Here is a 15456-nt window from a genome sequence, read left to right as displayed (position 1 = left end):
TGGGGAAGGGGAACATCACACACTGGGGCCTATCATGGGGAGGGGGGAGGGATTGCACTGGGGAGTTATACCTGATATAAATGATGAATTGATGGGTGCTGACGAGTTGATGGGTGCAGCACACCAACATGGCACATGTATACATATGTAACAAACCTGCACATTATGCACATGTACCCTAGAACTTAAAGTATAAAAAAAAAAAAAAAAAAAGGTGTGAATTTAAAATTCAATACGGACTTAGAAGAAACATGTAATGTGATGGTAATGTCCTTATAAGGAGGTGAGAAAAGAGAAATTTTGGTTGGAAATGGCTTTATAGAGTACAGCAAGAGAAACTTTTAAAAGGGGTGCTTTAATTAACTTAAAAAAGCAACAATGTCACTGATATTAGAATAACACTTTCCTAAATTTACATTCTCTATTCATTTGCTTTATACTTTGCCTCACTTAAAGGAGTTAGAGCATAGTACCCAGAATTTTCAGATTTCAGTTTTAGGTTACACATTTGATCCAGCAAAAACATATTACTTACCTTAATACAGATACCACAACCAATACAAAGAGTTTCGGAAATCCATGCTATTTTGCTCTGGGGAGTAACCTCTATGCATAATTTTCCTGGTAAAGGAAAAGATATAATTAAGCCATTTCCCTTTATCTTCTGATTTTCCGAATACTGTTATTTAGGCAATGCTGGTTCTAAATTTCCATACAGAAGCAGATTTTCAAAAACAAAGGCCACACAAAGAAATACATTTGAGATAATGCCTTAAATCAGTGCTTTGTGGTGACAGATTTCTAATCACTTATATGAATATCCTTGTTTGATAACAGGAAGATGACTTTAAAATATATTTATTTTACTTAATTTACTACTGGGGAAGAAAATATGCTAGTAAAAATATGATATATCCTGAAATATTTTTAAGCTGATTAACCTAAATTTTAAATTCGAAAAACAAAATATGTCTTGAAAATGGTAAGACAGACTACGAAAAGAATGAACTACTGTAGCCAGATCAGTAAAAGTCCAAAAAGGTATGCAGTCATCTAATATACAGCTAAAATTGAACATGATATTAGGGATAATGGAATTTCTGAATAGCAAAGGAGACAATAACAGATGACAACTAAAGTTTCTAAGTTTCACTAATTTTAAGATTCAGTAATTCTATGCCTCATTCGTACATTTATAATTACTTAACATAGCCCTTAAGGACGACCAATAATTTTTCAATTGAATTGTTGGAAATTTATCTAATCTTCAAAGTACAGCTAACCTTATGAAGTCATTCTTATTAAGCTCTTTGTTCATTTTTTAAATATGAAAATACTGTCAAAGTTTATTGTAACTCATCTCCCATTAAATTACAATTAATTACTATATATAATATTAAAGTAATTATAAGATTTTGTAGATTTCAAGATCAGTAAGCTGAACTCTGCTTTGAGTTCACATCCAATACACTTTTAAATACTGATGTATTATTCTACAATTTGGTCTTTCTTTTAAAAATAGGATCCTTTAGTCACAAAGCAATAAAAGAAATTTAGAACAAACTAGTTTTCTTGTCTTCACAGTTTATGAAACTAATGGTGAACACAAAGTATATGCTAATACCCGTAAAGAACTATCAAATCAGTTGATTTCTTTCATGGTTTTCTTTTATACTTAAATGATCCACAGAACAGCTTACCCATTCGAACTACAGGACAACTCTTTTTGCATTCCTGTCGGCATTTCTTAGGTTTACATTTGTCATGGTTGACAATAGCAATTCTCGTTAATTTGTCTGCCATAACTGTGCGAAAGAATATCCAGCTCTTCTATGAAAGAAAAAATAACAAATTCAATGCAATTAGTTAAGGGAACTAATTTGCATACATGAAAGACAGGAAAACATAAATGATTATATGGAGATGAAATGATTATCTGCAAAAAAATATAAATTTTGACAGTAAAAATTATAAAATAATCTATAATCTAGTAAGGTTGGGAAAATCAAATTTTACATATATACTTTAATCAGAAGATTCACATAAGAAAAAAATGCCATTTACAATAGCAACAAAAAGAAAATATCTAGGAATATACCCAACAAGATATATACACAAGAAAACTTTAAAACACCGAATGACATAAATGACCTGAACAAATGACATGCTATCTCAGTTTTTATAATGAAAAATAGTTAATATCACAGATTTACACCCTTCCTGAATTCATGTATTTAATTCAATCTCATGTGAAAAAACAAACAAAAGAACCCCATACATGTGGTGGTGTGTGCCTGTGGTCCCAACTATTCTGGAGGCTGAAGTGAGGATTACTTGAGCCTAGGAGGTGGAGGTTACAGTGAGCTGAGATCATGCCACTGCACTCCAGCCTGGGTGAGACAGTGAGATCCTGTCTCAAAAAAAAAAAACAAAAAACCACAAACCAACCCAGACAAAGCAAATCTAAAGTTCTAATGGAAAAATAAGTATTAATAGCCAGGAAAACTGAAAAAGGGGAAGCAAGATGGGGGAAATCCCACAAGCTCTTCCCCCAAACTAAGCATTACTTCACGTTGTGTATATCTGACTACAATGACACGGCCAGAAATGGCAAATAATTATAATAGCAATGAAATTAAAAGGAGACCAAGTAACTATATGTATATACTATGCTCACTTTTAAAGCTTTTACAAGTCTTGATTTTCCAATTTAATCAATTACATAGCATTAACATCAAAGTGAACTTAAAAACCTTTTACAATATTAGGCTTAGTGGTTCAGAAATTAATTTCCTTAGAATGGTGATTAAAGTAAAAAATTACAAAAAGTGCCTTAATACTGGAGTTTATTCCAATATGTAATGAACAAATCTGAAACCAAGACTATCCATTTACAAAGACATCATGTCTTTTTTTTACTGTGATAATCAATCTTGATTTTATTTTTCTTTTTTTGATAGACTGCTTCCCTTTGTAGACATCTCAAGTCTTTTCACACCCATCAATATCATTAGGCTTGGACGGGGATAAGAGATCTTGCTCCTCAATGCTATCCTAGACTATTATCTCTCCCTCCTCCCTAAAAAGTTTTACGTCTCAACTATCTAACTGCTTTAGTTAGTAGTGACCACCAGATCACTCCCTTTCATTCTTTGAAGATTTCAGCCCTTCTGTCAACTTGCACACACTCTTTTACAACATTTGACATAGTTCTTGGTGATTTCAATATACTCACAGATGACCCTCCTGTGCTCTCATTTATTAACCCCCTCCTCAAACAGCTTGTCTTCTACCCTACCACAGCCATTCATTTTTTCTGTTTACATCGTAGACCTTATTATTACCGGTAGTTGCAATCCTTCTATAACCTCAACTTCAAATACTCCATTCTCCAACCGCCACTCTTTATTTTTCAGTTCACCCTCTACTACAGAACAATCCAACAACCCTGATTCCTCCATTCTCCAAACCTTTCATTATCTCTTGAGTCCACTGTCCCTCAGCTCTTGGTGTTTTTATTTTCCTTCTTACCCAGCTAAAATACCCTTAATCACAATCTTGGTTAAATTAGACTCTTCACCTGCACACAGAGAGCTGAAAATGGGTAGGGAAAAAAAACACAAAGCCTGCTGACTAGTCTCCCTTTAAATTCATCATCTCAAATGGACCCTTATGCCAACCAGCAATCACACCATATGTGTTTCCCTAGCTAAGACCATTTGTACACTAGAAGACAGTCCATAAGAATGTCCCAACAATTTTCCCTTCTGTCTTTAATTGCAGCAATTATTCTCTCCACTGGCTAATTCTTATCAGCATTCAAGCATTCTATTATCTGACCCCATGGTCTCCCATTGTTTTATTTTTCCTTCTTCAAGACTATTTCAAAGAGTTGCTTATACTCAATGTCTCAAATTTCTTGCTACATGCTCTCTGGAATCCATTCTAGGCTCTAGAGCCCATCATTTCATCAAAACAACTTGTCGAGCCATCATTGTTCTTCATACGGCTAAAACAAATGCTTACCGGACCTTAATTCACCTGACCAATCAATTGCAACTGACACAAATAAACACTTTTCCTACTAGATAAAAACCCTTTAACTTGGTTTTAGGATACAACACTAATCCGGTTTTCCTACTACTTTCCCGGTCACTCATCTTCACCTCCCAGGCTTCTAAATGTTGAGAGTGCTCTAAGACTTGGTCATTTTTTTCCACATATGCTCATTCCCCAAGGTGTTCTATTCTGGTCTCATAGGTTTAAATTCCATTAATATACTGCAAATTTCCAAATTTCTATCTTTAGTCAGGATACCTCTCTTGAATCCTTCCTGCCCATTTAACATCTCTGGAAGGCTTAAGAGGAATCTCCCAAATAAGCTCCTGAAATCCTCACCAAAATTTCAGCAGTCTTGCCCATTTTGTTAGATGGCAACTCCTGTCTTTTTTTTGCTCAGGCCCAAATCCTTGAAGTCAAATTTCTTTTCCACCTAATAACAGCAAATCCCGTTGAAGCTATAAAACATCCAGAATCTGATCTCTTCTCCTGAGTTTGGTGTAAGTTATCATTATCATCTCTTATCAGCATTACTCAAATAGCTTCCTAACAGATCTCTTTGCTTTTACCCTCATCTCTTTCTACTCTAATCCTCAACAGTTCATTCTCAACACAGGAACCGGAGTAAGCCTTTTAAAGAGTAAGCTAGATTATGTCACTCCTCTATTTAAAATCCTGCAATGGCTTCATTCTCAATCTGAGTAAATGCCAAAGTCCTGAAAATAATCAATGAGGCACTGATCAGCCTCTGTTAACTTTCTGATCTCATCTCCAACTACTCTAGCTCTTGTAGTATGGCTCCAGCTACCTTGGCTCTTTGTTGCTCCTAGCACATGACAGGCATGTTCTTACTTCAGGATCTTGGCACTTTCTGCCTATAATGCTATTACCCCTAGAGAGTTACATGGCTTACTCCTTCCAATCTTTACTATTTCTCAGTAAGTCTTCTCTAATAACACTACCAAAAAATACACTCAACTGCTTCTTCATCCTTCTTTCTTGCTTTTTCTCCCCAGCTCAACTATACACCATAAGTTATAACTTATAACTTATAACTTCTTTCTTGCTTTTTCTCCCCAGCTCAACTATACACCGTGTATAGTTGAGCTGGGGAGAAAAAGCAAGAAAGAAGGATGTATGTGGTGTACATATATATCTATATAACCATAGAATATATATATTCCATATATAGCTAGTGTATATGCACACATCTATTGTGCATGTGTGTATGTATATTCTGTCCCTCTACAAACACACACACATTTTTCCCCTCCCCAAGTAGAATGTACTCCATCCATCATGAGGGTAGGACTGTTTGTTCATTCCAGTGGCTGAACCTGTGCCTAGCACACATGAGATCAAACATTTCTGCTAAATGAATGAGAATATGAATTTAAATATAGTAAATAATTTTCCTGTAGGTTATAACAACTTTAGAAATCTTGCAAGTTACCAATATTTTATAGTGACAGTTGTCCACTAAACTACATACTGAAAAAAAAAAAAAAACCATTCAAAAGAAGACTAAACATTCATGTAAAAAATACAGGGTTTTCCCAATAAACAGGTTGACTCTATTCCTCCAAAAACTGGTCCAGGTCTTGTAAAGATTAGAAGAGGAAAAAATTAGATGACTTAAATTGTCACAAAAAAGCTCTTATTGGGGAAATGACAACTTCCTAGGAAATGAAGATTCTTTAGTAAGCTATTAAAACTGGACCCCATGCATTCTAATTTAAATACTGAATGTCTTTCTACAAATTACTCAGTGAAAGAGTATAATGAATTCCCTTCCAGGGGATAAATCTTTCATCACAAAATTGCTTAAACTTTATTTTGTTAAACTCCTAAAATATCTAATTTTTCAAACTATTTTAAAAACCAAAAGACTGTAAAAGACAATTAAAAAAAAAAAACACACATGGGGATCTTGCTACGGTGTCCAGGCTGAATGGACTAATCACAGGACAGTACAGCCAAGGGACTCCTTGGCTCAAGGGATCGTCCTGCGTTAGCCTCCCAAATAGCTGGGACTACAGGTGCATGCCACCACCCTGGCTTGATTTTTACAGAAGAATAAAAACATACCAGAAGTGGTTAATAAAACTGATTTATATAAAAATAGTGATAAATTGTAATGCATTTAAGAAAAATGAACATGGATTCTTTGTAGAACTGTTAATTAACTGTGTAAACACTTTTAATTCAATTTCTGTATCAGTTTCAATAACTGGGGCAAGGGGATTCTCTACTTCTTTTTCAATAGAAAAGTAAGGCACAGTAAAGCTTGGAGAAGAAGATTACAGTTAACAGGCTCCTGCAAACAAAGAAGTATTTGAGAATATTTCAGATTCGAAGACAAAAGTGTTCAAAATTGACACTAGAACAATGACCCTCAGTGTCATTCTTCCAGTTGAGAGGAAAAAAAGGAAGTGAGGCATACTTGGAAACATTTACAGTCTAAAGCCAAAATAATTGTAATACTGTGTAAAAGCATTTCAAAGATTGCTGTTAACTAATGATGTTTAGTATCACATGAAATAGTCTAACCCATGCTTATAGTAGTTTATTAGTCTTATAAAACACGTATAAGTTAGGAGAGGTACATGGCTCTGATTTCAAAGAGTTTTTAAGTTTAAGGCATTTAGAAGGAACTCTAACTTAATATTGTTTTCTCCCCCTCCCTCCCAATTGTTAAATGCTTTTCCAAACAAACAAACAAAAAAACTCCCTTTTTTAAAATAGGGGAGAACTAAGGTTTTAAAAAGCTCACAAACCCCAAACAGCTTTTGGTTCAAACACAGGTTCTGAGCCTTTGGTTACACTAACAAAGCATTATTGTCAGGTGGCTGGTATACAATGAATAGTCTCAGAATATGGGACAATCTACTGCAACATAAAATGCCACTATCATAAATGACTAGTTAGCAGTTCTGTTGGGAAAGAGTAAAAAAAAATAAAACATGTTATTTGGACAGTTCTTCCTCTTAGATATTTTTACCATCAAAAAAGAGAAAAACTGATGTAGTTAATGGGAGGTGGGAATTCGGCTTTGGCTGTCATTCATTCACATTACGCAATAAATGTCTACAATGTACGAACCCCTGAAGAGATAATTAAGGTATTCTGAGTAAAGACATCACCCTCGATCTCAATGAATAAACGGAAAAATGGATAAGGGGAGAAAGTGCCGAGTAGTATAAAAGCGTACCAAAAAAACTATAGGATTTCTACTGGGAAACTACTTGGGACAACCCCAGTCATAGCTGCGTACACGCTGTTCTGAGAAAAGCAGAGCGACATGTGGGCATCATTTCTATAAAACCTAGGAGTGAACAGGGAGTAGTCGACTTCATGGCGGCAAGATGCCATGACTCATTCCACTCACCAAAACGTGGAAGCCACGACTTCCCACAACCAAATATGCACATGTGACAATATATCCATTTTAGGGTGCTGGAAGAGTGTGGGGGTAATAGAGGGTGCTGTGGGTACTGAGGGTGCTCTATGTTCTAAAGGTGACTTCCTCTCCGGCAGGTTTTGCTCCAGGGCCGAAGTGGGGTAAAGGGGGAGTGGAGACAACGGCATCTAGGTCCATTCTCGAAGTCCCTGGCGGGCGTGGCAGGCAACAGCGGCGACAGCCGGGTCGGCTGGAGGGGAAGACTGAGGCACCCCTAAGGTATCGGCGTCGCCCGCGCTCCGGCAGTTCCAGCTGTCCCGCAGGAGCCGCTGCCACGCGCTGCTGCTGTCTCCGCCACCTAAGGCCTAACCAAAGGCTCTCGGAGAACGTCCCTACAGTCTTTGCAACCTGACAGATGGTAGCTAACAGTCAAACCTCTCTGGGCTATTCACTTACCTGGGGACAACGATCCCCTTCCGGAGGGGAGCACACAGACCAAATCTGCTCTTGCCTTCACTTTTCAGCCGCACAGCGTGTTCTCACGGCCACCGGCCAAAATGGCGGGGCCCAGCCGCCGCTCGCGCAAGCCATAGGACGTAGTGCGCGCGCGCGACATAGAGCGTGAGGCGGCACCTTGGAGGTAGGTAGGGAGAGATGACGTCATTGTGCTGCGACCTTGTTCAACGCGGTTGGCGAAGCCAGGCTGTCCGAGGAAGCCGAGTGGGAGTGGTACGGAGCTGCTGGGGGTCCTGAGAACCTGAGTTTCGGCAAGCAGCCGGGTCTGGAAACTGTGAGTGTGTGGGCTTTTTTTCCGACGTCAAGCGTGGTCCTAGCGTAAACAGATGCATTCGCCTCCCCGGTTTCAATCTTTTTTTATGTTCGCGCTTTCCTCAAGGCCCGTGGGTCAGGAGTGGAGCCTTAGTTATTCTAGCACGCTAGAGGTGTCAGTAGGACCAACAGAGTATGGTCCCGACACGGCTTGCTGTTGCGCGCTCTCCTAGGCCTCAACTCCCTCTCATCTGTGTGGTCAGTTCAAGGCCAGGAATCCAATCTTTTCCGAGCTCCGTATTTTATCCACTTGGTGGCGTCCAGTCCCATGTCCGGCAGTTGAATTCTGCCCTAAAGATGGGCTTTCTTTCTTTCTTTTTTTAGATGAGAGGACATTCAGTTAGTAATGATCATTGCAGGTTAAATAGTCTTGCCCTAGATGTCACCTAACTTGCAGGCAAGTGACAAATAACTAGTTCATGACTGAACCTATTCACCTATTTATTCATTCAGTAAATTACTTATTGAGCGTTTAAGCCTCAGGCCTTGTCAACGTTTACAGTCCATTGTCTCTGCTGTTATTTAGTATCAAATGCTTGTTTGCCGATTAGAGAACAATTTGGGATACAATGGGAGGTGTCAGAACTATTGCACCTATTTTGAATAGCGTATATAACAATGTTCAGTAGCAGTGACTGCGCTACCAAAGCAGTTTTACATATTGTTCGCGATCCGATATTGAAGTGTTTTTTCACGTATGAATGGACTTACGAAAATTAACAAAAGATGTGAAAGATGAGGTCATCCTTTTTAGAATGGGCCAGTTATTCACTTCAAAATCTTGAAGCCATTTTCTTTACCTTATCTTCTATGGTAAGAGCATATGTAAGTGAACTTTTAACATTTTTTTTTTAGGACAGAGTCTTGCTCTGTTACCCAGGCTGGAGTGCAGTGGCACGATCTGGGCTCACTGCAACCCTTGCCTCCCAGCTCAGGTGATCCTCCTGCCTCAGCCCCTCTGGGACTACAGGTGTGTGCTGCCACACCAGGCTGATATTTTGGAATTTTTTTAGAGACAGGGTTTCACCATATTGCCCAGGCTGGTCTCGAACTCCTGGGCTCAAGCAATCCACCTGCCTTGGCCTCCCAACCTGCTGGGATTACAGGTGTGAGCCACTGGGCTGGGCCTTAAATAAAACTTTGACAGTTAGAGGGCAGGTATGACTGTTCTCTGCGTCACTCAATGAATATTTAAAATGAGGATCTTAGGGGGGCGATGGGATCACATCTGTAATCCCAGCTACTTGGGAGGCTGAGATGGGAGGATCGCTTGAAGCAAGGTGTTCAAGACCAGCCTGGGTAACATAGCTAGATCCTGTCTCTAAAAAAAGGAAATTAAGTAAATAAAATGAGGATCAATATTTATATATTCCTAGAATAAGAGTATTTCAGTCTGACTTTTCTAGGGCTAAAAGTCATTTGAATTTTCAGTCATAGAAGTATAGAACTGCATAGCATTGTAGAATTAAAAATCATCAAGTGAACCTATTTGACAGAAAAGGAAATAAAACCCAGACCTACTCAAAGTCTAGGCTCATTAAAGGAGATACTGAAGCCAAAACTTTGATTCTGTGCTCTTTTGACTACTGTAACTCCCTGTTTTGCATATCTGGTCATATGAAACAAAACCTGAATTCCTAAGATTTTTATTTATTTAAAAATAGAGGTGGGGTCTTGCCATGTTGCCCAGGCTGGTCTTGAACTCCTGGGCTCACATGATCTTCCTGTCTCAGCCTCCCAAAGTGTTGGGATTACAGGTGTGAGCCACCATGCCCAGCCCCTGAGATTTAAATTACAGTAATTTAATTATATTAACTGCATTCTTCAGAATAAATGATTAATATCAGGGTATATGAGTTCCATTAAGTTTTTTTTTTTTTTTTTTTTTTTTTTTTTTGAGAGGGGTTCTCCCTCTGTTGCCCAGGCTGGAGTGCAGTGGCCGGATCTCAGCTCACTGCAAGCTCCGCCTCCCGGGTTTACGCCATTCTCCTGCCTCAGCCTCCTGAGTAGCTGGGACTACAGGCACCCGCCACCTTGCCCGGCTAGTTTTTTGTATTTTTTTTAGTAGAGACGGGGTTTCACCATGTTAGCCAGGATGGTCTCGATCTCCTGACCTCGTGATCCGCCCGTCTCGGCCTCCCAAAGTGCTGGGATTACAGGCTTGAGCCACCGCGCCCGGCCCATTAAGTTTTTATTGGTAAAAACCTTTATGTAGAAAGATGCCCAATTCCTGATATAATGTGTGCATTCTTTTTTTCTACATAGAATATTTTAAAAATGACCACACCAAACAAGACACCTCCTGGTGCTGACCCTAAGCAGTTGGAAAGGACTGGAACAGTACGGGAAATTGGGTCACAAGCTGTTTGGTCACTCTCATCTTGCAAACCAGGTAAAAACAAAAAAGCTATTGGAAATAGTCACTTGCAGTTTCCTTGTACAATCCTCTCCCCTTATTCCAGGGGATACATTCCAGGACTCCCAGTGGATGCCTAAAACCATGGATAGTACTGAACCCTTTCTATATTAATACTATGTTTTTTCCTATACATAAATATCTGTGATAAAGTGTAATTTATAAATTAGGCACAGTAAGAGATTAACAATAATAGCTAATAATAAAATAGAACAGTTAAGAGAAGTAATAAAGTAATAAAAGTTTTGTGAAAGTGGTCTCTCTCGCTCTCAAAATATTGTATTGTATTGTACCCTTCCTCCTGTAATGAGGTGAGAGATAAAATATAAAATGTCTATGTGATGGGAGCGAGCAAGGTGAATAATATAGGTGTTGTGATGTAGTGTTAGGCTACTATTAACCTTCTGACAATACTTCAGAAGGAGGAGCATCTGCTTCTGATGATTCTGGATCATCAAGCCATGATGATATTGAATTGGATGTCAGGAGCAGATGATGTTGATGACGAATGATCAGGTAGTATATACAGTGTGGATATGCTGGACAAAGGGGTGGATATGCTGGACAAAGTGATGATTTATGTCTTAGGTGGGATGGAGCAGGATGGTGAGAAATTTCTTCACACTACTCAGTGCACAGTTTAAAACTTACCAATTATTTCTTTCTTTTTTTTTTTTTTTTTAAATGGGCCTTTTTTTTTTTTTTTTTTGAGACGGAGTCTGGCTCTTCTGGCTCTGTCGCCCAGGCTGGGGTGCAGTGGCCAGATCTCAGCTCACTGCAAGCTCCGCCTCCTGGGTTTATGCCATTCTCCTGCCTCAGCCTCCTGAGTAGCTGGAACTACAGGCGTCTGCCATCTTGCCCGGCTAGTTTTTTGTATTTTTTAGTAGAGACGGGGTTTCACCGTGTTAGCCAGGATGGTCTCGATCTCCTGACCTCGTGATCTGCCTGTCTCGGCCTCCCAGAGTGCTGGGATTACAGGCTTGAGCCACCGTGCCCGGCCACCAATTATTTATTTCTGGAATTTTCCTTTTAATGTTTTGAACCGTGATTGACCAAGGGTAACTGAAACTGCGGAAAGTGAAACTGCAGATAAAGATACTACAGTACACTGGTCTGATTTTAATATTCCTTTTGTTTAGATGCTTTGTTTTAATTCTGATGCACTGGATTTTTTTTTTATCTTATATCTCTGTCCAATTTCTTTACTAATCCCTTGTTAGATTTAACTACATATGTCATAAGGTCTCCTCTTTTCCTCCTCTCTCTCTGCTATGATTCAGTTGTTATTTAGTTTTTTTTTTTTTTTTTTTTTTTTTTTTTTGCCATTTCTCTCAATTGGATAAGTGAGTGATAGCATATGTCAGAATACTTTCCTTTTAGTCTTCATTGGGATAGAATTCTTGGGTGTCCGTCCTTTTCTCTCAAAAATTTATGAATGCTATTTCACTATCTTCTTTTGGCATGTTGTGGGTAGAAAGGCCTATGCCTACCTCTCTTTTTTTTCCCTAAGTAACTTGTTTTTTCTGCAAGCACCTAAGGTTTTTCTCTTTGAGTTCATGGCATTTGCCAGGATATCTTTTCTCACCCTTGTAACCCATAGTTTGATAGGCAGTTTTCATCTGCAGACTCAAGCTTGGAGAAATTTCTTTAGCTTGAGGAACTTTATAATATTATTAGTTTAGTAGTCATCTTTCTTTCAGAAACTTTTATTATTTACACATTATGACTGCTGTATCCATCCTCTCAACCAAGCCTCTTCTGTTTCCCCTTAAGATTCCCTTTTCTCTCTTTTTATGAGTACTTTATTGAGGTATAATTTACATACTGTAAAACTTGTCCTTTTTAGGTGTACAGTTCTATGAATTTTACAGACATGTACAGTCATATAAGCAGCATTATAGTCAAATATGTAACGTTGCCATCATCCCACAAAATTCCCTCGTGTCTCTTTATGGTCAGTCTTCTGGGCCTTTCCAATCCCCTGACAGCTCTAATCTGTTTTGGGTCCCTTTGGTTTCAGCTTTCCCAGAATGCTAATATAAATGTAATCATATTGTATGTAGCTTATTGGTTCTAGCATCTTTCATTTAATATAATTCACTTGTGAGTTTTGCTGTTGCACATATCTGTAGTTTGTTCCTTTTTATTGTTGATTACTGTTCCACCATATGGGTGTACCCGTTTGTTCATCCATTCACCAGATTTGTAGTAGGTAGCTTTCAGAATGGTCCCCAGTTTTCTTGCCTTCTGTTATTCATGCCCTTCTGTGGACCCCTTCCAGATTGTATCAGGATTGGTCTCTGGGACCAGTAGAATAAGGCAAAACTGATGGTATATGACTTTTGAGACTAGATTGTAAAAGACATTGTGTCTATTATTTCTTCAATTATTTCTTTTGCCCTATTCTCTATTAGAATCTGGGAATCTAATTATACATGTGCTAGACCATTTGGTATTATCCCACAGCTTTTGGGTACTCCATTGGCCTGTTTTCAAATCTGCTGCATTTTTGGCTTTATTGAATATACTGATAATTCTGCCTAAGAAATTTTTCATCTGTGATATTTTTTATTTGTAGCTCTTCTGTTTGACTCTTAGAGTTTTCATTTCTATTGAAATTCCTGTCTGTTAACACAGTTCATCTACCTTTCTAGGTTTTTTTTTTTTTTTTTTAAACATCTTAGTCATAGTTATGGTTATTTAAGATTCTTATCTGGTAGTTCCAACAACTGGGTCATCTCTAGGTCTGTTTCTATTTATGATAATTCTGTTTTTCTTTTTGTTTGTCATTTTTTTATGTGCAGATTAGTAGATACTGAGATAAATAGTATTTACACCTTGAAATGGATGCCTTTTTTCTATCATTTGTCCTTTATTGTGGTATTTGCATTAGTTAGGAATTGAGCTGAGTTTGAGTTTTGTTTTGCTGTGGTTACCTTCAGTGTCTCACAGGCTTCAAATTCCTCTAAAGATGCCCTGTGCTTATTGTGGGACCATTGTGCCAGAGACATTTTCTTATTTTTCTGTGTAATAGTTCCACTCCAGTTTTCCTGTGCTCTGGCTCACACTTGTGCTACAGAGGGTGCCTCTCGCCATGCTCTTGCCCTACCTACAGCTGTAGAATACTGTGTTTTGTTACTCAGTTCAGGGTATGAGAGGCAGGGTGGTTCTCTGTTTTTCTAGCGCAGCAGCAGTCTTACATAGGCCGTATGTGCCTGGCCTCAGCAATTTGGCCCCTCCTATTCATGACAGCCTTGTATCTGTGGTTGGTCTTTTGTGGAAGAGAGTTTTCTGCCTCACTTTGAGAAAGGACTGTTGTTTGCCCCTCTCTCAGGTGTAGAGGGTTGTTTTCTTTTACTCATCTTTCAGCAAGGATGGATGTTTATTTGTGTCCTGGCGTCAACAGGGTTGATTCTCCTCCTACAGCAGCTTAAGTCCTTTGTTCTGTGGGAGAGAAGGGTTTGGAAGGAGGGTAGAACTTTTTACTTTCCTTCAGTGGTGGTCAGTCGCCTCCTCTATACCTGTACCACTGACTTAGGCTCTTTAGTCTCTTGCCCTCTCCCAATCTTTATGTGTAAAGTGAGCACCCTTGCAAAAGAGTCTGAGAGTCAGTGTGAATTCACCTTGTGTTTGGGGCTGTCAGTGTTGCTGTATTGTTATGCTGGCCTGCATTTGGTCTTTGTCAAGTGATGAAAGTTATACTTGATTTCTTATGTGTTTATTTGGTCTCTGTTCCTTCCTCCTATGCTCTACCACAGTTGGGACAATCTGTAATCTTTTTTCTCCTGGGAATGGGGGCTGCCCCATTCTTGGATTTCAGGCTGTCTTGTAGGAGTTTGTAGTTTATCCAGCTTTTTCTTGTTGTTTGGAGGGAACTGATTTTTTTAAATTTAAATTTTAAGCTTAAGTTCTGGGGTACATGTATAGGATGTACGGATTTGTGACATAGGTAAATGTGTCCCATGGTGATTTGCTGCACCTATCAACTTATCACCTAGGTATTAAGCCCAGCATGCATTAGCTATTTTTCCTAATGCTCTCCCTCCCCCAGCCCCATCCTGACAGGCTCTAGTGTATGATGTTCCCCTCCCTGTGTCCATGTGTTCTCATTGTTTAGCTCCCACTTATAAGGGAGAACATGTGATGTTTGGTTTTCTGTTCCTGTGTTAGTTTGCTGAGGATAATGGCTTCCAGCTTCATCCATGTCCCTGCAAAAGACATTATCTCATTCCTTTTTTGGCTGGATAGTACTCCACGTGTTTACACTGTTGGTGGGAATGTAAATTGGTTCAGCCATTGTGGAAGACAGTGTGGTGGAGTCCTCAAAGATGTAGAACCAGAAATACCATTTGACTCAGCAATCCCATTACTGGGTATATACCCAAAAGAATATAAATTATTCTGTTACAAAGGTACATGCACATGTATGTTTACTGCAGTACTATTCACAATAGCAAAGATGTGGAATCAACTCAAATGCTCAAAAGACTGAATAAAGAAAATGTGGTACATATACACTATGGAATACTGTAGGGTGATTTTCCCCTTCCCCCATTTTTTAAAAGCTTTTTCAGCTTCCTTTTAGGTTGCTTTGGAATTCCTTAATATCCATTATCATATCAAATATTCCTATAAATATGCTTAAATTGAACATCTTTCACTGTTTGATCTAATAGTATAACTAGACTGGGGCTATATTGTGTCAGTAATGAGATACGAATCAGTGCTAGTTGAACTCCTTTGGTAAAGTTTA

At 38.7% G+C, this 15456-nt stretch overlaps 1 protein-coding gene across 2 annotated transcripts in view; it reads right to left on the bottom strand.

Moving 5' to 3' along the window:
* LOC113222979 (ATP-binding cassette sub-family E member 1) overlaps positions 1-8162 on the bottom strand; it is a 15531-nt gene extending 7369 nt beyond the window's left edge. Inside the window, exons 1-3 of one of the 2 annotated variants that reach the window (XM_026452550.2) lie at positions 7916-8162; positions 1701-1830; positions 536-621 (exon numbers count right to left, since the gene is read on the bottom strand). In XM_026452550.2, coding sequence (XP_026308335.1) covers positions 536-621; positions 1701-1803 — 189 coding nt within the window. In that variant the 5' untranslated portion in view covers positions 1804-1830; positions 7916-8162. The remainder of the gene's footprint in view (positions 1-535; positions 622-1700; positions 1831-7915) is intronic. The other variant, XM_026452551.1, reaches the window with a different exon arrangement.
* Positions 8163-15456: the final 7294 nt, after the last annotated feature.

Source organism: Piliocolobus tephrosceles, unplaced genomic scaffold (genome assembly GCF_002776525.5).
Source record: "Piliocolobus tephrosceles isolate RC106 unplaced genomic scaffold, ASM277652v3 unscaffolded_37105, whole genome shotgun sequence".
NCBI lineage: Eukaryota > Metazoa > Chordata > Mammalia > Primates > Cercopithecidae > Piliocolobus > Piliocolobus tephrosceles.
The sequence above is the reverse complement of the archived record's forward strand: the minus strand, read 5'-3'. Positions and strand labels throughout refer to the sequence as shown.